Source organism: Phyllosticta capitalensis (assembly GCF_038381095.1).
Source record: "Phyllosticta capitalensis strain CBS 128856 chromosome Unknown BKA78scaffold_1, whole genome shotgun sequence".
NCBI classification, from domain to species: Eukaryota; Fungi; Ascomycota; class Dothideomycetes; order Botryosphaeriales; family Phyllostictaceae; genus Phyllosticta; species Phyllosticta capitalensis.
Window position 1 is genome coordinate 1,622,486 of NW_027117439.1, and position 21,744 is coordinate 1,644,229.

At 54.8% G+C, this 21,744-nt stretch overlaps 7 protein-coding genes across 7 annotated transcripts; 2 read left to right on the top strand and 5 right to left on the bottom strand.

Moving 5' to 3' along the window:
- Positions 1-3,430: 3,430 nt before the first annotated feature.
- On the bottom strand, positions 3,431-4,772 carry BKA78DRAFT_245270 (magnesium transporter NIPA-domain-containing protein; the record flags this gene model as incomplete). The annotated part of the gene is made up of 2 exons (XM_066884111.1): positions 3,431-3,774; positions 3,824-4,772. Coding segments are annotated over 2 exons (1,293 nt in total), but the record flags the coding sequence as incomplete, so codon positions are not given.
- Positions 4,773-5,236: 464 nt separating this feature from the next.
- On the bottom strand, positions 5,237-6,985 carry BKA78DRAFT_244838 (WD40-repeat-containing domain protein; the record flags this gene model as incomplete). Its single annotated transcript, XM_066884070.1, has 1 exon — positions 5,237-6,985. One exon carries the CDS (start codon positions 6,983-6,985, stop codon positions 5,237-5,239), a length of 1,749 nt encoding a protein of 582 aa, XP_066749244.1.
- A 63-nt stretch (positions 6,986-7,048) lies between these two features.
- On the bottom strand, positions 7,049-7,863 carry BKA78DRAFT_10404 (uncharacterized protein). The gene has a single exon (XM_066882128.1). The coding sequence runs from the start codon at positions 7,664-7,666 to the stop codon at positions 7,256-7,258; it is 411 nt and encodes a 136-aa protein (XP_066749245.1). The 5' UTR covers positions 7,667-7,863; the 3' UTR covers positions 7,049-7,255.
- Positions 7,864-8,256: 393 nt separating this feature from the next.
- Positions 8,257-10,206, top strand: BKA78DRAFT_243638 (benomyl/methotrexate resistance protein; the record flags this gene model as incomplete). Its single annotated transcript, XM_066883966.1, has 3 exons — positions 8,257-8,717; positions 8,772-8,834; positions 8,886-10,206. The coding sequence occupies 3 exons, from the start codon at positions 8,257-8,259 to the stop codon at positions 10,204-10,206; spliced, it is 1,845 nt and encodes a 614-aa protein (XP_066749246.1).
- A 3,252-nt stretch (positions 10,207-13,458) lies between these two features.
- On the bottom strand, positions 13,459-14,911 carry BKA78DRAFT_244637 (CDP-alcohol phosphatidyltransferase-domain-containing protein; the record flags this gene model as incomplete). Its single annotated transcript, XM_066884048.1, has 3 exons — positions 13,459-13,780; positions 14,207-14,423; positions 14,617-14,911. Coding segments are annotated over 3 exons (834 nt in total), but the record flags the coding sequence as incomplete, so codon positions are not given.
- On the top strand, positions 14,886-15,439 carry BKA78DRAFT_302235 (uncharacterized protein). Its single transcript, XM_066887427.1, has one exon. It carries the CDS (start codon positions 15,098-15,100, stop codon positions 15,260-15,262), a length of 165 nt encoding a protein of 54 aa, XP_066749248.1. The 5' UTR covers positions 14,886-15,097; the 3' UTR covers positions 15,263-15,439.
- Positions 15,440-17,048: 1,609 nt separating this feature from the next.
- On the bottom strand, positions 17,049-19,112 carry BKA78DRAFT_10439 (Gti1/Pac2 family-domain-containing protein). The gene is made up of 4 exons (XM_066882139.1): positions 18,880-19,112; positions 17,691-18,747; positions 17,340-17,645; positions 17,049-17,184 (listed from the first exon to the last, which is right to left on the bottom strand). Exons 1-4 carry the CDS (start codon positions 19,012-19,014, stop codon positions 17,171-17,173), a joined length of 1,512 nt encoding a protein of 503 aa, XP_066749249.1. The 5' UTR covers positions 19,015-19,112; the 3' UTR covers positions 17,049-17,170.
- Between the last annotated feature and the right edge of the window lie 2,632 nt (positions 19,113-21,744).

Here is a 21,744-nt window from a genome sequence, read left to right on the forward strand (position 1 = left end):
ACACCTAAACAGCCAGGGGAGATCAAGCCCGTGCTTCAGCAGGCCGCCGACATGACCTTGTCACACGCGATTATCTCGCTGTCACTAGTCCAGGAGTAAGGGGTAAGCACGTGTGGCCTACGCCTGTTGCGCAAGTACTTAAGGACCCCCACTTGACCTGAAATGGACTCTGCAACATGCTGTTTGCTCCATGGGACATGGTTATGAACTGGAAGTCGACTGCTGCCTGTATCTCGATGTCTGGATGATACACTTTTGGTGTTGGCGTTTGGAGATTGGTTCTTGGTATGTACTGCTGGCGGTCGACCGGATCTAGGATCGACAACATAGGAGACTTCATTTTCATCATGTGGCTACGATGTTGGCAGTCTTCATTATCACTACTTGGAAGGGGGGAATTCGAGGCTATTGAACGACCAAAAAGTAGTCATTTCAACCACTGGAGAGCCAACAAGGAGTTATAAGTTGCATGCTGCTGGAACAAATCCACAGATGCACCACTGGACAAAATTCATCGAGGAAACTAGGACTCTAGGGAGCACTCGAGGCGGAACGAATTGAGTCAGACGCCTAGGTTTTGCTGACTGTCGCCTTGTTCATCATGTTGCGGCGATGAAGACGGGGCAAGCAATTACGCAGAGAAGATCGTCACTATGTGTTCGCACTTACCTTGTCAGCCGGAGCAGCCTTCTCTCCACGCTCCCACTATGTCTAGGTCCAACAGAAGAAAGTAAGTAAGAATCCGTGGTAGATGGCAATTCAATCAGCGCCAACCACCACGACACCGCCAATGGGTAACTTTCCAGCCTGCGTTTCCACACCAGCAAGACAGGAAACAGACTGACTTAGACTGCAAAGAGAGGAGAAAGCCGCGCAAGTGTCGAGGGTTTTATATCTTTCTTTCCTTGCTCTCGAAGAGGTCCTGATCATATGCCGCCCCAATCAAGCTACCTCCCAAATCTCAGAGTCAGCAGATCAACGTTCAAAGCGATCATGTGTCTGTCTTTCACAGACAACTTCGTCCGTGCCCTAGCTTGAGCTATAAAAGGGCCCGCTCCCTGGCCTTCCTTGCCTTTCTACAGCAGCAGTCTTTCCAGTCTACTTGGAAGTGATAGGATTCAAACTTTCCCATACTGCCTGAGACGACTTGCCCGACTACAGAATAGGCCCTTGGACGCGCAACTAGATCATGTTATGGGAAAGTGGTCCAACTCCTGTAAAGTTGAGTGTAAAGCGCCGCTATTTTCAATAATGGAGCTGAGTGGCAGAGAATCAATGACGATGGCGGAAACTGTGATGCTTCAATGAAGGCAGCATACGGTTCCCAACCAAGGTTGCCTGAATGAGGAAAATGAGCCTGTAAAGAATCACGGGGATGCAAAGAGACGAACAAGACACAACAGCAGTGGATGCATGCGAGAAGATTGTCTCCACAGAAAAGGTCCTGCCTGATCTGTGCTTTGCCAATAAAGCAATTGTTGGCAGTTGGTAGTGACAGGGAAAGGAAAGAAAGCTCCGACTGCGCAGAGACTTTTATACCTCCGATGCCATCGCCTGATGTCCCCTATGTTTATCACATGCGCTCCGCCTGCACTACCCCTGACAAGTCAGCAGACTCGAAGAAAATCGTGAACGACATCAAAGCGAGAAGTTTAAAAGCGGAAGATCAAAGCCAGGCCGACCCAGCCGGCCGGCCGACTCGTTTGATACAAGTGTCCGTGTCCGTGTCCGTGTCCTACCGTCCGCACGCCCACGCTCTACTAACTATATAGATATGTACACTGTATTGTATATCATCCATTGTTTGTACATCTGTGTTGTTGCTTTGCTTGCTTGCTTGCTGAATTGGAGAATAAGCCCGAGGAGGGAAAGAAAGGCAACCAAACAACCGACGAACCGACCAGCCAACGCACCAACACCAAACAGTAAGACACGACCGAGATGACGAAAAGGGAAAGAAATGACAAACGCCAAATATACAAAGGGACTTGGCTACATGATCAATCAATTGATTCTGAGACGAAAAGGAGAATCCAGGGCAAAAAGCAAGGCTGAGCTTCGATCTAGACAAATTGTCTACGCTGTACTCATTCCCTTCTACTACTGTCTGAAGCGACTACGGCTCTGTCTGCGCTCTTGTCGCAGGCGGTTTCGGCGTCGTCGCTCTCCTCGGACTTCGCTCTACATCTTCTTCCACGCCGTCGTTGCGCGGCGGTGTTGCTGCCCCGCTCGATGATGGCTTGGGTTCGCGACTGCGGACGCGCTGGAGCAACGCGCCGAGAGGATTACTCGCGCTGCGGAGCCTGCCTCTTTGAGCAGCAGCCGTGTTGGGCGTGACAGTACCACTTGCGCCCGCGCTCACGCTGCCGCCGCCACTGATGACACTGGCTTCAAGGCTCGCGCTGCCACGTCGACCAGCACCACCGGCACCGCCCTCTTCTGCAGTCATGGCTAATGAGTCAAAAACGGCCAGGCTGCGTCGGCGCCCCGGGCGACTGGTGCTGCGTCTGGCAAATGTGTTGGCGTCTGTAGGATCGCCGCGCGGGCCTGCGACTGCACCTACGCTCGACCCACCGAGCCAGCCACCAAAGGACCCAAGGAGCTCGCCGCGCTCACGAGTGTTGCGTCGAGGCCGCTCCATGGAGCCGATGGGGAGACTGCGCAACTCTACCCCTCTACGCAGCGAGTCGGCGACAATCGCACTAAGACCGCCGGAAAGCGGACTTGTGAGCGGCCCGGGCACGAGACTACCAATGGAGCCGCGTTTGAACCCAGTGGGACGTCCGGTTGAAGGTGTTGCGGGAGTTGCGGGTTCATTTTGTGTGGCGGGTGTTTGTTTTGCAGGACCGGGACTGGGGGTGCGTTGTTGATGCTTCGGGGTCGGTGCGGTAAGAACAGAGGGATGCCTAGGCGTTTGCGGACGGGTAGCTTCCGCGGATGTAGACTGGTCGACATTGAGCGCGTCCGGATTACGAGTATCCTGAGGGCTAATAGTCTGAGCTTCCGAGGGGAGAATCGGAGCAGAAGCGGTGGCGTGGAGCAAAGGAGGCGCTTCTTGATTAGAAGTAATTGAAGATACAAGGGACTCCTGCGCCCAGGGATTGCGAGTGAGGGACTCGTCCTCGTTATCATACTCAATCGCGGCCGGAGTGTTGAAAGCAGGTGTGTTTGAAGCCGTGACCGCTTGCGAAGGAACCTCAGCCGTCAACATGATAGCCGGTGTCGTGAGTCGATGCATGGAGGGACGACGGTGGTGAGATGGAGATGATAGTGCGGAAACTGGCTCTGCATCATGGCCTGCTGGAGATGGTCGTCTGGAGGCATTTTCGAAGCTTGCGTCGTATGCTACCACATCGTCGTCGTATTCCTCGCCCTCCGCGAGGCGAATTGCGTGCTCGCGCTCGAGGTCGTGGTCATGGTCGAGGTCTTCATCGTCTCCACGAGGCCGGCCAGTGGTGATGACCCAGACTCCGAGAAAAGTCAAAGCGCAGCCGCCGATAAATTTACCCGCGTCACTGCCAGTCGTACGTTCAAAGTCGCGATAGAGTACGGCGGAACCCAGAATGACAGAGAGAGTAAACAACACAAATTGAGTGGGAATGACTTGGGTGGCGTCGAAGCGTTGCAGGGCTTGATTGAGGTACTTGATTTGCATGACAGCAGTAGTAGCGAGAATGATGACCATGACGTAGGTCATTGGAAACGTGAGTGCGCGGAAGAGGGTATATGACAGCATAGATGCGACACCTTTTGTCGAAAGGGCTGTATAGGCACCTAAGATGATATTAGCAGTGCTTTTCACATGTTGGAGGGGCTTCCAAACCAAAAAGGCCCACAAGCCCAAGATCTATGAATATGCTCTTGCGGCCATACTTCTTGCTTGCAAACATCAACGAGATGATCAAGAAAATGGTGACGCCGAGATACGTCTCAAACTCCCAAGTCTTGATGAGCTGCCAAATCTCATCGGGGCCAAGTTTTGGGTTGTTGTCATTGGCGGACAATACGACCGTGACAACGCCGCCTATAGCAATCAAAACGCCGGCCAAGTCCCTCATGCGAAAGGGTTCTTTCAGCATAAAGGGAGCGATGATACAATTTGATATCAACGCCACTACTCCCAGGGGAGAAACAATAGACGCAGGCGCAAATCCGTAGGCCAGGAAATTTCCGGCCTCGCCAACCGTCATGAGCACGATGCCAAGCCACCAATACGGGCTGCTCAGATAGGATGCTTTTTTCTTTGGTTTGCGCAGCGCTTCTGCCTGTTCATCCAGTGATGAGTCTGAGTCTTCGCCCGAAGTGTAATCTTGATCGATGCTGCGACGGTCGTAACCATGGTCGCCCGAGAGCAGAGGGTCGGATTCATGTGCCTCGTCTCCAACTTTGATGTCTGGTCTCCGTATGCTTCCCGGGATGCCGCGAGGTTTCCGTTTTGCCTTGGCATATTTTTGCGCAGCAACTTCTTGGACGGCTTTTCGGCGGTGTTCGCTGGCTTCGCGCGCGAGTCGCAAATGGGCGTATTTTTGTGTGTTGAGCGCAAAGGATATCAGAATGTTGCCGACGATGGCTGTGACTATGCCGATAAGAGAGGCCCAGTCGCCATTCTGATCCCCGTCATCGCGGGGTCTGTCCAAGAATGCAAAACGTGGTTTCGGGAGCGGAGAGGCAGGATTCAGGTTGACGTAATAGGGAGTCGAAATAGCGAGCGAGCCGAAAGAGACTGCGGAAGCATCCTGCAGCGGCTGTTGCGCTGCGGTCGGTATTATCATGCCGGAGGTCGTGGGCGAAAGACGTGTGCGAGGTGGGTTGGCGACGTGTTTGTCGCGGAGCGCCGGGGATGCTTCTTGAAGGCCGGCGAAGCGCGTGGAGAGGTGGTGGCGGGTCAGGGAGAAGAATGCGGAGAATTCATCGGTCTAGCAGCGGAGGGTGTTTGTGCAGTTGGCCATGCTCGAAAGGCCCTCGGACGGACCTGTGCCAACGTAAGGGAGGAGAGAGTGGGCGATGATGATGTGGTGGGTGAAGTTGGGCCAGCAGGGTCTTTGGCACATGGAGAAAGCAGGGATCTGCTAGGCGGCCCAGGCAAGCCATCTCCGCCTGTCCAACGCCCAGACGCTCAACTGCACCCATACTATCGAAAAATAGCATTTCATGTCTATCGACGGGTATCATTTCAACTTCATACTCTCCCCTTTGTTTCGCTTGACTTTTGATATCTACTCGAAACTGCCGCCCGTTACCATTTTTTGCCCGCTTCCTTTTGCACACGCTTCGCCTTGGGCTCGTCCTCTTCCGCCTCATCGTCACTCAACTCTCTAAAAATCGGCTTTGGCTGCGTCTCCTTCCACGCCGCAGTAAACACAGGATCCTCCTTGGCCTTTTCAGCGTATTTGAGCAGCGCTTCTCTCGGGTCCTCCTCGCGCATCGAACTGAGTGGAATGTTTTTGCGAATATGCTCCTCATCCGGCTGATTCTTCGAAAACGGCGTCGCCTGAGGAATATGCGGCCGGCGGGGATCGCGCGACCTTCCAGATGCTGTGAGTCCGACATTTGGATGACGCGCCGCAAAACTTGTGGCGGATTGCGAGCCCGGAGTTACGATGCTGTCGGCCGAAACACCTTGTGAAAGATCCATCGTTATGCTCGGGTCGTCGTCAATGTGGCGCCGCTTGGGTGCTCTCTTCATGACCGACACGGCACCTTGCTGGGACTTGTCGGGGTTGTACAGAACGTGCGTCTCAGCGTTGGCGGAGCCCGTCAGAATCTGATTCAGCCGCTCGTGCCATTGGACCGTGATGACTGGAGAGCCCAGAGTTACGGGAGTGACGAGGACAGGTCTCAAAGTTGCTGCTTGAAGAATGTGCAAGTGTCCAGTGTCAGACCCCGTGATTACGTTCATGCCGTCTGGAGAAAACTTGATATTTGAAGTAGGGTATTGGGCCGATGTGGAAGCGTGGGACACAGTAATCAGAGGCTTTGTGAATTTGCGGGTATCCCAGAGCTTGATGGTATCATCACCACCGCGAGTGACTACCATTCGGCCGTCGCGACTAATGTCGATTCCGCTGGTCCAGGTGCCAGGAGTGTGCGCTTCCTTGATCTCTGCGGTAGGACGCCAGGCCGGCGTGTAGCCTTGCCACATGACCAGGCTGCCATCCAGAGCGGCTGCCACGAGTATGTTGTTGTTTTCCTCTCCAGCACCCCAAGCCACTGCAGTCATTCGCGTCCGACCTCCCGATCCAGAGGCTTTGGACTTGTAAACAATGACCTCCTTTTGCGACCTCTTGTTGTTCACGTCCCATATGCGGAGTGTGCTGTCTGTGCCTGCTGTGATGCACCAATCTGGATTTGTGGGGTGCCAAGCTCCGGTGGTGACTTCTGAAATGTGACCCTTGGTGTTGTTCAAGTCGCGGAGGTACATGTCGCCCTTGACAAACTCGGTGAGCACTTCTCCGTCTCTGCTGAAGATTCTCGGTTGAGCTGTTGCGCTGATGACGAGCAGTTGGCTGGCGTTGTTGGGATTGTACTCGACGTGATGGACGGGATGCGATTCGACATTGGTGGATTGTTTCGTGGCAGTGGGATCAACGGACTTGAAGGCGCGGATAGTGGTCGGAGTCATGCTGGAGAAGTCGTGGAGTTTGAGGTTGCAGTCGTTTGATCCGGTAATAACGCGATTGCCGACCCTGTCGAGGGCTATTGTTGTTACAGCCTTTTCGTGTGTTTTGATGACCAACTCGTGGGATACAGGGAACTCGTCTTCTTCATCGCTTTCGTCATCATCGTCGCTATCGTCGGAGCCTGAAGAGGCCGAGTCGGCTGGTTTCGCGGGTGGTTCTTCATCCTGCTCTCTCTTGGAGCGGTCGAACTGGGCCTGGACATTGGCAGTGCGCTGCTGCTTGCCAAATTCGCTGGCGCCGAGGAAATTTTTGAGCGCCTCCTCGTCGACGCCAAAATGGTCGACTTCGACATCGTTACCTGCCATGTTGCTGGGCCGGGGCGGTGAAATTGTCAGAAGGTGAAGTAAATGTGCAGGGAGTGATTGAAGTCGCGTCGAAGAGCTGCGACTCGCGCATCTGGTCCGTGCGTAGACCGGCGTTAAGCAAACATCTCCGTTCTCTTCCACCTTCGACTCCGCAACCACAACTCATCTCAGAATCTCACTCCTTTCTTTGTTCTCCCTTGGCCAGTCTATTGGATTTATCTGGAATTTGATCTCATTTGGCCTTGATAGAGGTCGCCCTTGATGCGCCTATCATGGGGTCCTACGTCCGCTCACTTGCCGACGTCCATTACTAATGATGTCAGATGCGCCATCTACGCATGTCTCCCTCACCGGACGAGCCTGATTCCTTCGGCTTCTTTTGGTCTTTGAAATCACACTTACCAGCGTCATTGATCGAGCGAATCTCAGCGCGTGATACTGCACGTTGCTGGTGATGAAGTCGACTGAGTGCAGCAGCGCCAGAGAAAAAGATGAAAAAAGCAACTCCAAGCAGGGGTGCAGGTCAAGATTGCCAAAACAAGCAAGAGCGCTAAAGAGCGGATGTAGCCCTGGATTGTGCGAGTTCAAATACCATAGGCTGCCCTGACTACCCGCTAGGCTCGCTGCTACTGCCCTCGCGAGCGGCACACTCACCGCAAATGCTGCGAGCATATTGCGCATAAAGAGATGCGTCTCACATTAGTAATGACTCGGGCAGTCGCACAGTCGCACTGGATTTCCAACAAGGCCAATTTTCGTCCGTTCAAAACGGTCCCTTTGAATGCCATGTCGCCATTTTAGCGGCTGAAGTAGGACCAGTTTATCAGCGACAGCCAGTCATTCCGCTTGGCAGACGCCGCAGGAGTAATCAACAGCCGCATGCGCTTCCACTTGGCTTGCGAAAATGGGTTGCCAGTCAGTCTTGATTATTAACGTGCTCTAGTTTCCGAGCAACATACTTTCCTAGTGCATCTCTACCAATTGAGAACCATGCCTAGCGGGCCATTGCAGCATGCAGCGTGCTTGGCTCACTATGTTGCGACTTCCCACGCTATGACTGTCATTGTCGACGATGACACTTGCAAGGGCTTGGTTCCGCCGGATTTTGTGCACTCCAATCCCCAAAGCCCGAACTGCCCTCAACATTATAGACTACTGCACATCCCTCTATAAAGTCAATCACCTCTCCAATTCAGAATCCCATCTTGCAACCTTTCAAAACATCCAGTTTGTCTTTTGAAACAACAAAGCATACACTGCCCGCTTTCAAAATGTCAGACCTCATCAGAGATGCCCCAATTGGGCAAATTATTCGCTACTTTTCTGGGAACCGCCTCCTTCAGTACCCAGAGGAACGACCAGACTACCAACTTCCCCCATCCTACTCCAGTAGACGGGTGTCTTTGCCTGAGGATCAGTCACACACAAAGGAGGCCGAGTCCGCACCACAAAGTCCAAACCTCGACAAGGAGCAAGAGGACAAGGAGTCCTCAGACACCGAAGAAGAAGAATCAGACACGGAAAAGTTTGCATCGGATCAATCTATTCGCACCGGTGTCCCAAGCCTTAAGAAGTCGACTTCGGGCATTGAAAAAGTCGACACGCGGACCGCACCACAAACAGATCTTGAACGACAAGTGACAACGGCGACTCTGAAGAAATCAGTATCCCAACCAATCAAGCCCAAGAAGCTCGATGACGGGACAGTGCTGGTTGACTGGTACGATACAGAGTAAGTGTTCTTCAAACTGAACTCCTGACCAAGAGCGAAGCTAATTGCAAAAAGTGATCCAGCAAATCCACAAAATTGGACATTTGGCAAGAAGTCCTTCGCTGCCTTCCAAATATAGTAAGCTAGCTCCACGTTCCTTCCTCATTGCATTTTCTGACCGCACACCAGCATCTACACCCTCGCTGTATACATGGGATCCGCGATCTACGCCCCCAGCGAACAAGGAGTCATGAACGCATTCGGTGTCTCCATTCAACAATCAGCCATGGGCTTGTCCCTCTACGTAGCTGCGTACGGAATAGGACCATTGCTTTGGTCGCCGCTGTCTGAAATTCCCTTCATTGGACGAAATCCGCCCTATCTCATCACTTTTGGCATTTTCGTCATACTCCTGGTTCCAGACGCATTGGCCCCAAACTTCGACACGCTCATGGCTATGCGCTTTCTGCTTGGATTCTTTGGCAGCCCTTGCCTCGCGACTGGTGGCGCAAGTCTCCAGGATTTGTACAGCTTCATCAAACTGCCATACGCTCTGAGCGTGTGGGCGCTCGCCGCAACCTGTGGTCCCGCCTTGGGCCCCATTATCTCAGGCTTCAGTGTTGCCGCCAAGAATTGGCGATGGTCCCAGTGGGAGATGCTGTGGTTGTCAGGACCTGTGTGGGTCGTGATGTTTTTGTTCCTCCCGGAGACGTCAGCTTCGACAATTCTGCTCCGACGCGCACAGCGATTGCGCCGTGCCACGGGCAACATGAACCTCAAGTCACAGTCTGAGATTGATCAGGCCAATATGACGGTTCATGACGTAGTCGTGGAAGCACTGTGGCGACCATTCCAACTGATCCTGCTCGATCCCAGCATCGCCTTCACGGCCGTCTACGTCGCCCTTGTCTACGGCATCTACTACTCCTTTTTCGAAGCCTTCCCGCTGGTCTACGTCGAAATGTACCACATGACTCTCGGTGAGATGGGTTTGACCTTCCTCTCCATCACTGTCGGCGTACTTATCGCCATCGGCACCTACTGGCCCTACATCTACTACATCGTGGAGCCCGAAATCAAGCAGCACGGCCTCGGCGCCCCTGAGCGCCGCCTCATTCCCGCGCTTGTTGTCTGCTTCCTGTGCCCTATCGGACTATTCCTCTTTGGCTGGACGGCGAAGGCCAGCATCCACTGGATCGTCAGCGTCATCGGCGTTGGCATCTTTACGACCGGTGTCTTCCTCCTGATCCAGTGCATCTTCCTCTACCTGCCTCTGTCGTACCCGCAGTACGCCGCCAGTCTCTTCGCTGGCAACGACTTCTTGCGCTCTGCCGTCGCTGCTGGTGCTATTCACTTTGCGCGTCCGCTCTTCAACAACTTGGGCATCGGTCCCGGTGTGAGCTTGCTCGCCGCCTTCACGGTTGTTTGCTGCGGTGGAATCTTTGTGCTGTACTACTACGGTGCCAAATTGAGGGCCAGGAGTCGCTTCACTGTCAAGACCGCGGCTTAAGCTGCCAATTCCAAGGTGAGGAGGGGACCTGCAAGTCATTCAGAGGGTCTCGTGAGATTGCCCGAGAGAATGCCTTCGGGGTATTGATTGTTTATTCGTCAATTTTCTTAGCAAGCGTTTGGGACGGGTGTTAATGGTGTTGTAAATGAGGGGTTTCACGACGTTGACGACACGACTAATAGAACAAGAGATACTCTCTCTTTCATACCTACACATAGATAGACGAAATACTCAAGATTTCATCTTTTACGAACTCATTTGCATAACTTCCAAAAAAAGCAATGGCTGATTTTAATTGAGCCACAATCCCCACAGTGGGTCGCAAAAGAGATGGCGACCCTAAGGCGGTGTACTTGAATGCTTCCTATGCTATCCTTCCAAACCTCAGATATCTAACTCTTGAGGGAGTCAGGTGTTTGATCGCTGGCTATGTATCTATTAATGGAGCCGCAATTGGTGGCCAAAGGAATGTCAACTCTGAGGTCTAGTGCTAAATTTACGTGGCTATCTTTTCAAATGATCAAGTCAAAATCTATGCGCACAGGGAGCATTCAAGCAGTCTGCTGCCTAAAGACTTGAAAATTTAAGCGCGCAATGGGATAGATACAGGGAAAATTCAAGCACACATTCTCTGCCTTGGAGTTGTCATTTCTTTCTTTGACCGAGCATTTCCATCCCCACGCAATAGTGGACACTGATTATTTGGTCCGTTGTGTTTCCTGCCGTGAAAAGTATCCAAGTTCTCTCGCTAGAGGCCAGGGAGCATTCAGGCACATGCAAGCTGCCTTGACAAAAACACGGAGAGCAAATACTTTTGTCCAAACTATCAAGTTAAGACGCATATGAACAGGGAGCCTTCAAGCCTCTTGCCGCTCAGAAACTTAGATGATTGAGCAGTAGGATATCTTTAGGGAGCATTCAGATGACATTTTCTTTGCAATCCACTGTGGAATTTCTCGCTTGTTCATCGCTCGCTGATTGTCGACCCACAGGCTAGGAGAAGGAATCGAGTGAAGTAAGACACCTTACCTCCTACTCCTCAGCGGCGAAAAGGATGTTCTATCATCCTCGTCCCTTTGACTCTGCCCACCTTTCTATTCAGGTATTTATCTGATGGAGTATTGGTTTCAGGGGTAGGTAGAAGGGAGGGCGACAGGGGGATCAGCAACGAGTGCCGTAGAGTCGTAATCGATAGACTACAGATCTAAACTCCACTAGACTACTGCCCGCTCTCGCTTCTCAAATAGGCTTATCTTTATTCTTGCGACGTTTGAAGTTGACGTGCGACTACTTGCCAATTGGCAAGAATGGGGTAAACTTTCCCCATCCGTACCCTTCCTTCTCTTTTTCTCTCTACCAAATCATGTTCCTTGGTCCTCACTTTTTTGCTTTCTTTTTTCCCCAAAGTGCCCTATGATCAAGAAACTCATTGACCATGACGACAAGCCTGTCTCGGCGTGCGTGGCATAGCATGCCACGGCTCTTGTCATATAGTACACACCCACACCTATTCTTACCGGCCACGAGAGCGAACATGCCGGCCGCCTTGCCTTGCCATGCCATGCCACGCGACGCCATCCCATCAATCAAGTCATATCCAACCCTCATCTTCACCACCACCATCAACCCCCATCTACATTGGCATCATCGGGCAAGTCGGGCACATCGGCAACCAAGCACGCGGGCCATGGGCGAAAAACGCTTGGTTCCTTGCCGCCCGCCCGTCTGCCCTTGCCCTGCCCGCCGTGCGTCCGTCGTGCATCCGCTGCATCGCCGCGCCGACGCCGACGCCACATAATAATGCCGTCTGTCCAAGTCCCAGCGAGCGGCAGCTTGTTTTAGAACCGGGAATAACAATGATGGGGCAGACAGGTGGATGGGCGAGCAACAACGCTAGTGCAGCTCGTGGACGGCTTTCCCTACTGATGTCTGCAGGCTGAACTTGGCCGCCATGGGTAGCTAGGTCTGTAGTAGCTGAGCTGCGGTAGGTAAGTATTTGATGGGATGGATGGATGGATGTGGCCAAGTCTCTGTCTGTAGCACGCCCTACGCCTATCCTGGCGCGGAAGAAGACGCGAGCGCGTTTCTAGGCTGCTTCCAACCTGGTGTGTGTGTGTCTGTACGGATGGATGCCGAAGCTGGCAAGGAAGTGAGCGCCTAGATGGGTGGTGTGCAGCCAACACCAACCGATTGGCAGACGCGCACGCAGCTAGAGCAGCTACTACGTACTGTACTGTACAGAGCTAGAGTACGTCGCCATGTACATACACAGCTATTACCTACACATGCTTAGCGCGGCGAGTCGGCGTTTGTCGCGGCTATCCAAGGCTCTGTCTGTAGCTCTGGCTGGCCTCTGGTCCCTCCCTGCCACCTCACCTCACAGCCCACCGACCCCCTACCCTACCCTACCCTACCCTAGCTTCTTGCCTCTAGTCCCCCCAACAGCGAGCTAGTCCACAAGGCTTCCAGCAAGCCCCGACCTATCACTTCATCGTCGTACTTCGCCACCTGGAGCGAGCGAGCAGGCAGGCAAGCGAGTGGTCGAGTGGTCGGTTTGAGGTGGTGGTGACTAAGTGCAGCACTTGAGCGGAGCGATCGATTGGTAAGTACGGGCGCCACGAACTGAGACACCGCAGCAGCAGCAGCAGCAGCGTGATTAGTTAGTCGGCCGGAGAAACGCGTGCAAGGTAGGCAGGGCGAGGCAGCGTATGTACGTAGGGAGGAGGGAGATCGGATAGCTCCGCCACGATGACGCTGGTCGTCACACGCCGCTGTGCTCTGCGAGGTGGTTGGCGCATTGGTTTGCTGAGGTGGGTTGGGGTTGGCAATTGGCTGGGGAGGGCGCTCAGTTGCTCGCTTGAGGCAATACAAGGGCGGATACGGACGTGTGTGAGTGTTAGTAGTGTGCCCATTGGATGTCATGGAATAATTGCTTTTTTCGACCAAGCGCTGCGCTGTGCTGTCATGCCTAGAAGACCAAGTAAACAGAGCCAGACCACTGGAGAACGAGACACAAGTACAAAGAACATGGAGGACTATTCACAGAGCGCCATCGGGAAGAGGTGCGCTCTTCCCATCGCGGTCAGAACTTTTTGGTATACCCAGCCCATCCCCTTTTCTCATTTTCCATTTTGGTTTTCGCTTGGAAACTGGCGAGGTGGCAGTCATTTCGAAAAGCCCAACCACCCAACCCAATCGAACAGTGAGCCCAGCGTGTCGCTGAACCTGGATTCATGGTAGAGAAGGGGCAGATCACTCCTCATCCTCCCCTTTGCCATTGGAGAACCAACCATCGACACCAACAGCCCATGCCATAGCGCCCACACAGACAGCAGCAAAACTGCTGCCGATAATGCGGCGCCCTATCGCACCCTGGCGCTTCTTGAGTTGGTCATCAGAGCCCAAAATGGTGACGGCATTCTTGAGAACTGCATAGCTGAAGCCACTCCACAGCGTCGTGGCGCCGACGAGGAATTGCAGCGCTGTCACCGACGTGATGACGAGTGAGGGGAGGTCGGATGGTGGTGGTTGTGATACGAGGGCGGCAGCGGTGGCAATGGCGGTGCTTCTGCCGCTGTTGTTCGTGTTGTCGACTTCATTTTGGCTTTGGGTCGGAGATGGGGAGGTTGGGGTTGTGTTTGCGTGCCGCTGCTTGTGCTGGTGTTGTGGTGATGACTGCTGAGCGTCGCCGGACGCACTGGCGGTGTCTCCAGAAGACGCGATATGCTTGCCGTCGTCGAGTTGCTTCGAGAGCTGTTGCTGCTCGTGGTCGACTCGTTTGACCGCGTCTTTTCCAGCATCAGCGATGCCAGCGGCGACGTTGGCTGAGACAGAATCGTCGGGCTTTGCCGCGGTGCCTGCTGACCCGCCGGCGGCGAGCGGTCGGACAGCAACATCTTTGGTGGAGGGAGCGACAAGGGAGCCAGTAATGAGGGATTGCTTTCCCTTTTCGGCAAGAGGTTTTGATTCGGAGTCATTGGCGGTGGAGGTGGTGGCGTACTGAGCTATGACGGGAAAGAGGAGCGTCAGGCCGATCAGCGCCAACTGGAGGAACGTGTTGATCTTTGACACGCTCGTCGGGTGCACTTCCGCCGAGGGTAGGGAGAAATCCCAGTACCGGGCAAACGTCTTGGGCGACGGCAATGAGGCGTAGCGATAGTAGATGGCAGCAATGGCCAAAGAGGCGTCTCTGCCAAAGATGAGAATGGCCAACGGCCCTGGACAAGGCAACAGCCCGTTAGCGCGCGGCCATCTGCAACTAGCCAAGGAGGGGGATGCGAAGCGAGGTCAGAGGGCAAGATGCGGGGTGGAGAGGGAGGGTGGACCGGAGCGGGGCGGGGACTGGCTGGGCTGCGGAAGCGTGCGGATGTGGGGGGATTGGGGGAAGTGTGGCAGGGCAGCGGCACGCACCAGGCAATGCTCCCTTGGCAGCAAGACAAGCTGCCGTTACAGCCATCAGCAGCTTGTCGGCCATTGGGTCGACAACACTGCCCACGACCGTCTGCAGCTGCCACCGCCGGGCAATCCACCCATCGACGAGGTCCGTGATGCCGGCGTATGCGAAGAGACCCAAAGCCCACGCATGCTGGTCATGAAGAATCAGGTACCCGACAGCAGGCGCCGCGACAAGCCGTGACAAGGTCAGGACATTGGGCACGTTCCATATTTGCTCGTGAGTGGTCAGTGACTTGAGCTGTTGCCGGAGCTCCTTGGTCTTTTCCAGAAGAGGCTTCTTCGGCTGGGGCTGGGAAGCATGAGTCGTCAGTGATGTACGCAGGGAGAAATCGACGTGGGATCCCAATCGAGAAAAGTCATGGATGAAATACGAGCAAGATATGACAGGGAAGAATAGGAGAACCAGAGAAGTGGTAAATGAAGGCGCCGTGAGTCCATGCTTGACATGATACAGACCCGGGCGTCCAATGGACAAAATTCAAGAGTCAGGACGCATGTCCTAGGACTGCACGGCCTCGATATGAAACTGCCGCGGAGGGGTTCTGCGGATTTTCGATGGCTGGCGCGGCATCTACCGATTACGATGAAGGAAAGAAGATGAACAGAAGGAAAGACGTGATGGACGTTGATGGAAGCATGATGGACCCGAATGCAGGGTCGCAGTTTTTCTTGAGATAGAAAGACGGATAGATGAGTTTAGAGAGTCGGCTCACCTTCTGAGAGGGTTGTTCCCCTGGCGGCTCGCTGGGCTTTCCCGGAGAAGAGCTTCTGGCAGCAGTCCAAGACAGCGTCCTGCTCAGAGCATGAGTAATGGAGGCTCGCGGGATCAAGATGTGACGACACGGCGGAGATGTCCTTGGACTGACCTCAGTAAGGTAGGAAAGGTAGGGTTGGTGTGCCGTCCCCTTAATGCGAGCGTCGAGCGAGGGTCCCTGAAGGTGTGCAGGCCCAACAGACTCCGACGGCTCCGGTCAAGCTCAGAGGCTGGACGACAGCACGTGCGGTAGTGGTGCCCGACGCGCACATCGATGTGGGAGAAGCCGGAAGCCTGCAGACATCGGGGGGTTACTGAAGCAGGCAGGCTTCTGGAAATGGGCAAGAGACGTGCCATTGCTTCCATGGCATGGCTGGTCGGGGTTTGACGACGTCGAGACGGGGAGTGGTGGTTGGTAGAGATGGATGGACGTGCGAAGAGCAAGCCGTGTGGTTGCCGCGAAGAGAGGGCGCGTGCGTCGTGCAGAGTCTGTAGCGAGCCGCCGCCCACTCGACTCGCCCAGCCGCGTCGTCGCAAGCGAAGTTGTTGTTGCTGTTGTCTGTGGTCTTGCCGTCGCCGTTGTTGTTTGGTTTCCAGAGTTTGCACGCGTTTCCTTCAAAAGAAACTTGCAGGGCGAGTGAAAGAACTGGTTGACGCGCGCCGCTCGACGGGCCGGCTCGATCTCGCTAGCTAGCTTGCTAGCACACCCAAGCCGACGACGTCGGCACTCTCTCCCTAGCTCAAAGCATATTCGTCTCTGGGATCACATCGAGGCTGACACAAACTCAGCACCGTCCGCTTGCCAATCTGGCCTTCCTGACCTCGTGCCTGCCGCGCCAGAGTCCTCACCTGCCGCTCCTTGCGCCCAGCGGCTCCGTGCACCACTGTCGAATCTGGGGAAAACGGGGTCTCCGTGTTCACCTTCAAACCAACAGCACGAACCACTGCAGTGCGCACAAGACCTGTTCGTTCATCGAGATGACTGCTATTCTTGGATCCTATCTGCTTCTCCTGTTCGCCGCAAACTGCTCCTTCCCCGCTCATTGAAACCACCTACACACGCACTGTCCTTTCTAAGCCGTGTGTTGATTCCCCTTCGTCCCTAGACATCACAAAAACGCCTTGCACTAAGCAGGAGCATTGATAGATTTTGACCATGCCAATGGACAGAGTAGATAGATCTCAGGCCGTCGGGCGCAAATTAGAACCAATAGAACCATTGCAACAAGGAATGATTATTTTTGACGGCGCGCTTGAACTGGGGTATCGTGAAATCACCTGGACAAGTCAATGCACAGCTCCTAGACAATGTAGAAAGCAATGCGTAGCCAGGTGATCAAAGACAAAATTCGACAAATCCGTTTCGTCAAACCCCTGAATTTCCAAAGTTTTGACCGGATTTACATGGTCGAACGCGCCAAGTATAAAACCAAGAAATTGGACAGACGACATCTGACACGCAACACCAAACGCCAAACAGTAGACATCGTCAAAACAATCAAGGAAAACTAGTTGAAGTGGTTGGAAAAATTTGGCGCCTTTTCGTCGAAGGCACTAAGGGTGTCGTGTCGCGCGTGATGTGGGTCCGATTGGGAGTATACTGGAAACCCTCCGGTTGGAATTATCTGGCTAGAGCCTTCACCCAGGTACTGCTCCGATGCCACTTGGGGTTCCTCTTTGACGTCGTTTACGTGGCCGTGGTACTGATGTGGGTTCGGCAAAGCGTGCCCGGGTTGGTCAAAGCCAAAGGGCTGATTAAAACCTGAGCCCTGTGACGTCGGATAGGAAGACTCAGCCGGGAAACTCTGGTAGTCGAGAGAGACCGACCCAGTCACAGGGGGCGGGACGTTTTCAATCGGGTATCTTGAATGATGGCCCGGTGAAGAACTCAGGTGAAGGCTATTAAGCGGGCTGACAAGCTCACCAGACGGGCGACTTCCGTGCATCAAGTGTACTCCATGACCCATGCCTCCAAATGCGCCGCCTGGACTTGGAGAACTCGAGGGTAGACCACCGTATGCTGACCCACTTGATGATGCGGACATGCTGCCCATTGATTGAGACGAGCTGTGCCCCCAGCCCGAGTGGGCCACACCGGGAATCATGGGTTGGTAGGAAGGTTGTTGAGGGTGGTACTGTGAGGCGTACGACCCAAGGTGCGCAGGTATCGGACCCATGGACATGAAAGGAGCGCCATAAGGTACAACATCGTCCGGGTCTTGAATAGGACCTGGCCATATTAGAAATGTCAGGCTTGAATATTCGGAACACTTACTCCTAAACTTCTGGTCGGTGATGAGCTCCTTGCGGGGATGACAGTTGAGAAGGCGCGCATCATGACCAGGTCGAAACAGTGTTGTTTGGTCCTTGGCGTCTTCAATCGTGTAGTATGCGATGAGGTGGTGAGTACAACCGTTGACGGTGACACTAAGTGTCCGCTTGAGTAAGCCCCCGCGCTTGAAGTCGTACGAGTCAACCAGGGAACCGGTGATTTTGCGATCCTTGGAGTCTGGAATCTCAAACGATGGCTCCTCGCTGTAGTGAGCCGGGTTGCTCGTGCGCGCATACGGCTCGGAGCGCGCACTCTTGTTTCTTGCTCGGTTGGCCCTCTTCTTCTCACCGGGAGGAAACGGTCTCTCGAGTTCGCGGTAGACGAGGAAGTTGCCCATGATTCGACTTGGGCTCCACGAAAGACCGTCTGTCCACCTCTTGATACCTGACGTTGACTCTTCGTAAACAAAGACGGAACCGCTTCGAATCAGATTTGCCCGTTCTCTGTCGTGGGGTCGTCGAGGACAGTGGATGAGGGTACCGTTGAGACATGCCTCAATGATGGTCAAGGCATCTTGAGTCGTGTGGACGAAGCCATGCCACGTTGGTTGCATGTTCGCGTTCAGGTTGGAGGGAACAGGAGGGATTGAGTTGATGTGAGGACCAACGGGGGAGGCGCTCGTGTGTCGAGTACCAGCTCCGCGGTCACTGTCGCTTGTTTGCGAATCCGCGTAACTTCCGCTGGCAAAGCGCTGCTGGCTAAGTGCATGGCTGGGGATTGGGTTGGAACGCGGAATCAATCCAAGACTCTTTGGGGTGGAAGTAGCCTGGGCAAAGTACGAGGGAGAGGAGTTGAGAGGAGATTCTCCTCCGTAGGGCGGCGAGAAGGTGCTGTCATGGCGTACACCAGTGATTGAAGGCGGGTAAGCCCCACTGGGGGAGTGGGCAGGGCTGCCGCTGGAGGGGGGCATATATCCACTGTTGGAGCGCATAGGCATGAGGTTGCGCGAAGAAGTAACGGCAGCAGCCCTATGATCGTCGTGAAAGTCCATGGCAGCGGTCTGGAGGCTGTATTAGGCAAAGGCTTCGGTGGTAGAGCCAGAAGGGGAAGGACGTGGAGCTTAATGGAAGTGGAGCTTATGCGGGTATGACGAGGAGCAGGGGGTGGGGAGATGTGGGAGAGTGGAACTTACAGTAGAGGGCGGAGAGGCAGGAGAGGACTTGAGAGAGTTGAGGTGAAGGGAGCCGGCAAAGGCGTCTCTTCCCACCACGTTTTCACGGTAGTGGTCCCCACCAAAGCGGGACTCGGGGTGCAGTACGCGCAGCATATAGCTTCGCGGAGAAGGACGGCGGGGAGTGGTGACGACGCTCACGTGTGGGACGCGAGGTCGAGAGTGATGAGAGCGTAAGAAGGATTTGGTTGTGCGATGTGGGCTTACAAAAGCAGTGGGCGGTGGTAGGGCGTTGGGCTCGGGAGGGCGAGTGTTGGATAGACGAGGTCGGCGCGGTCCCTTTTAGGTGTGGGATGATGGGAAGCAGGGCACGGTGGAGGTGGGTAGGGATAATCCTTATGGAGCTTCAGGCGATGCCGCTTCAGGGATGGGGTGGGATGGGGTGTTTGGCCGGTAGCGGGTGGGTACCTGGGCTGGGCTGGGTGGGAGGAGGAGTCGAGGTCAGGATGATGGAGAGCCCTTGCGTGGAGTGCGACAGACAGGCACCGCGCGCGGGAGGCTCCGACAGAGTTCCTGATTCGTTCTGGAATCGTGTCGTGCGCGCCGTTGCGAGAGCCAAATGGGAAGGCCTGGCTGTTCCTTAACGGCCGCTCGTTTCGGCCATGGATTGCTGTTCGATGCCGTCCCGCGCAAAGCCGGACTCTGCGTATTGCGCCCGTCCAAGGGATCTGCCAGCAGATCGTAGCAGGGGTATTACCACCAGTCCATCGCCCTCACTACTATTTACTGACCCTACGAAAACAAAAACATTGCAACGACTTGAACAGACTGCAATTCTCTCTGTACACCTCTACCTCACTTATTGACTTTTCCAACTTTCCCCCCTCCACCATCTCATGCCGCTGCCATTTCATCCCGCTGCTCTCCCAAGCAAGTGGCTGCCCGTGGCTCTGGCGCTGGCGCGCGCGCTATGGGCACCACCTACACCGGCCGCGACGGCCAATTCCTCTCTCTTGACTCGCCCACACCCAACCGCTTAGTCAGGCTGCAGCGCAATATCGCCAAAACATGTCCACGACTCCCAGCCCCATGTCAGCGAGGCCATCCCATCCACCCTCCCTCTCCTTTGCTGCCCTGCCCTGCCTCGTCCTATCCTGCCCTGCCCGTCTGCTCACTGCACTGCACTGCACTCACTCTGCGCTCCTCCACTGACCACTCTGCACGCCGTCTACTCTCCGTCATCTCCAACACCAGCGTACTTCTCAATTCCCCCACATTTCACCATTTCTGCCCCGTCAATCCTTCCCGCTCTCGTCTTCTCATTCTACCATCACCGTAGCAGGGGGGTGCCTTCGTCGCTCCTCGACAGGCCTGCTCCTCATCTCTCGATCAAGACCAGCATGCACGCTGCTGTCACTGCGCCATACGGATCGGCCTGAACTTTTGCCCTCTGCCCATCCGTCCGCCTGCTCTGTGTGGTCCTTTTTGCCCTGCCTCTTCTAAGCTGATCTTCTCTAGCTTGCTTCGGCCGTTTTTTTCTTCCCTGGCGTCCCATCACCATCGGCCCTTCGAGCGCCGTCATGGTCGTTTCAATCGCCTCCCCCAGGCTTGTCCCCCGCTCCAACACCTGCACTAAATGCTAGTCGCCGCTCTGCACATGGCCTGCCGGCACCGCCTACGCCAAGCTGTCCACTGGCCCCCGGGCTGTCCCATGCAGAGCCTGATGATGCAGTTGCTCGTCCAAAACCGCCATGGTCCGGCACAATTCCCATCGTCACTGTCCACGTCTTCGTCTGCGTGGGCTGTTTTGTGGACTGAGCTTGGTGTGCTGCAAGGGTTGACCATCTTCCATGTGACAACCAACCCACAGCACGCGGCAGCCTAAGTGCGTTGCGGTTCCTGACGCTGTCATGGTCGACCCTTTGTCCATCTGGACTCTTTCGGTCACTTGGCAATTTGGACAACTCCAGCTCCGCCAGCTCCGCGACCTGACTGACTTGCCTGCCTTCGGCCAACAGCTATCGCTGTGCTTGCTCTCAGGCCAGCTCCTGCCCTGCTTGCCAGCCAGACCTGCTGGCCAGATTTGCAGTACCCCGGTGCGGAGAGCTCGTCCCGCAGCCAGCACGTCTTGGGTCGTTGGATGAGCTGGCCTTGCTGCTCCCATCAAACTACCCAAATACTACTCATCCGTACTCGTAGCCAATCCCTTCTATATTTGCAAACAAGCACTGACCACCACCACTTGGTCTACTCTGCCTTGAAGTCACACGTGGGCTCCCCTAATGGCTCCATGTCAGTTTCACTACCACCATCTCCTCGCCATCTGGCGTCTAGCAGAGTCATGTCGCAGGCGTCTCTTTACTGCGGTCCGCATATCGCAACCATGGGGCGCATCCGCGCCCATGGCCCGCACCGCGTCGACCACCGACGGTCCACTGCGCCTTGCCCTATCCACACCGGTTTTGCCTCTCCGGACGCCAACTGCCGCTAGTAGAGAGGCCTGAACAGCTGGGTGGCGCTCCTTATCAGTTCGGTCCCATTATTGTGCGCATCTCCGGCATTTGCTTGTAAGGGCGGACATGCGGCTGGGCGGCTTGCGGTAGCTACCGCGGCTATGGCGCGGCAGTGAGCTTGGTGCTGAATCCTTCTCATGTTCCTCTGGATACAGCACCCACGTGCTGCATACACAAGCTAAGCGACCCAGACCTTTTGAAACGTTCGAGCCGTTGCGAATCCGCGTGCTGCACGCTGTTTCCAAACGGTTCAAGGCTGCATGGTATAGCCCAGTGCGCGACTTTGCGGCAGGGCAAGAGGTCGAACGACATGCGCCGATTTTTTTGATTCATTTGCTCTGCTTCTCGAGTCGCCCTTGGTGTCAAATAATCC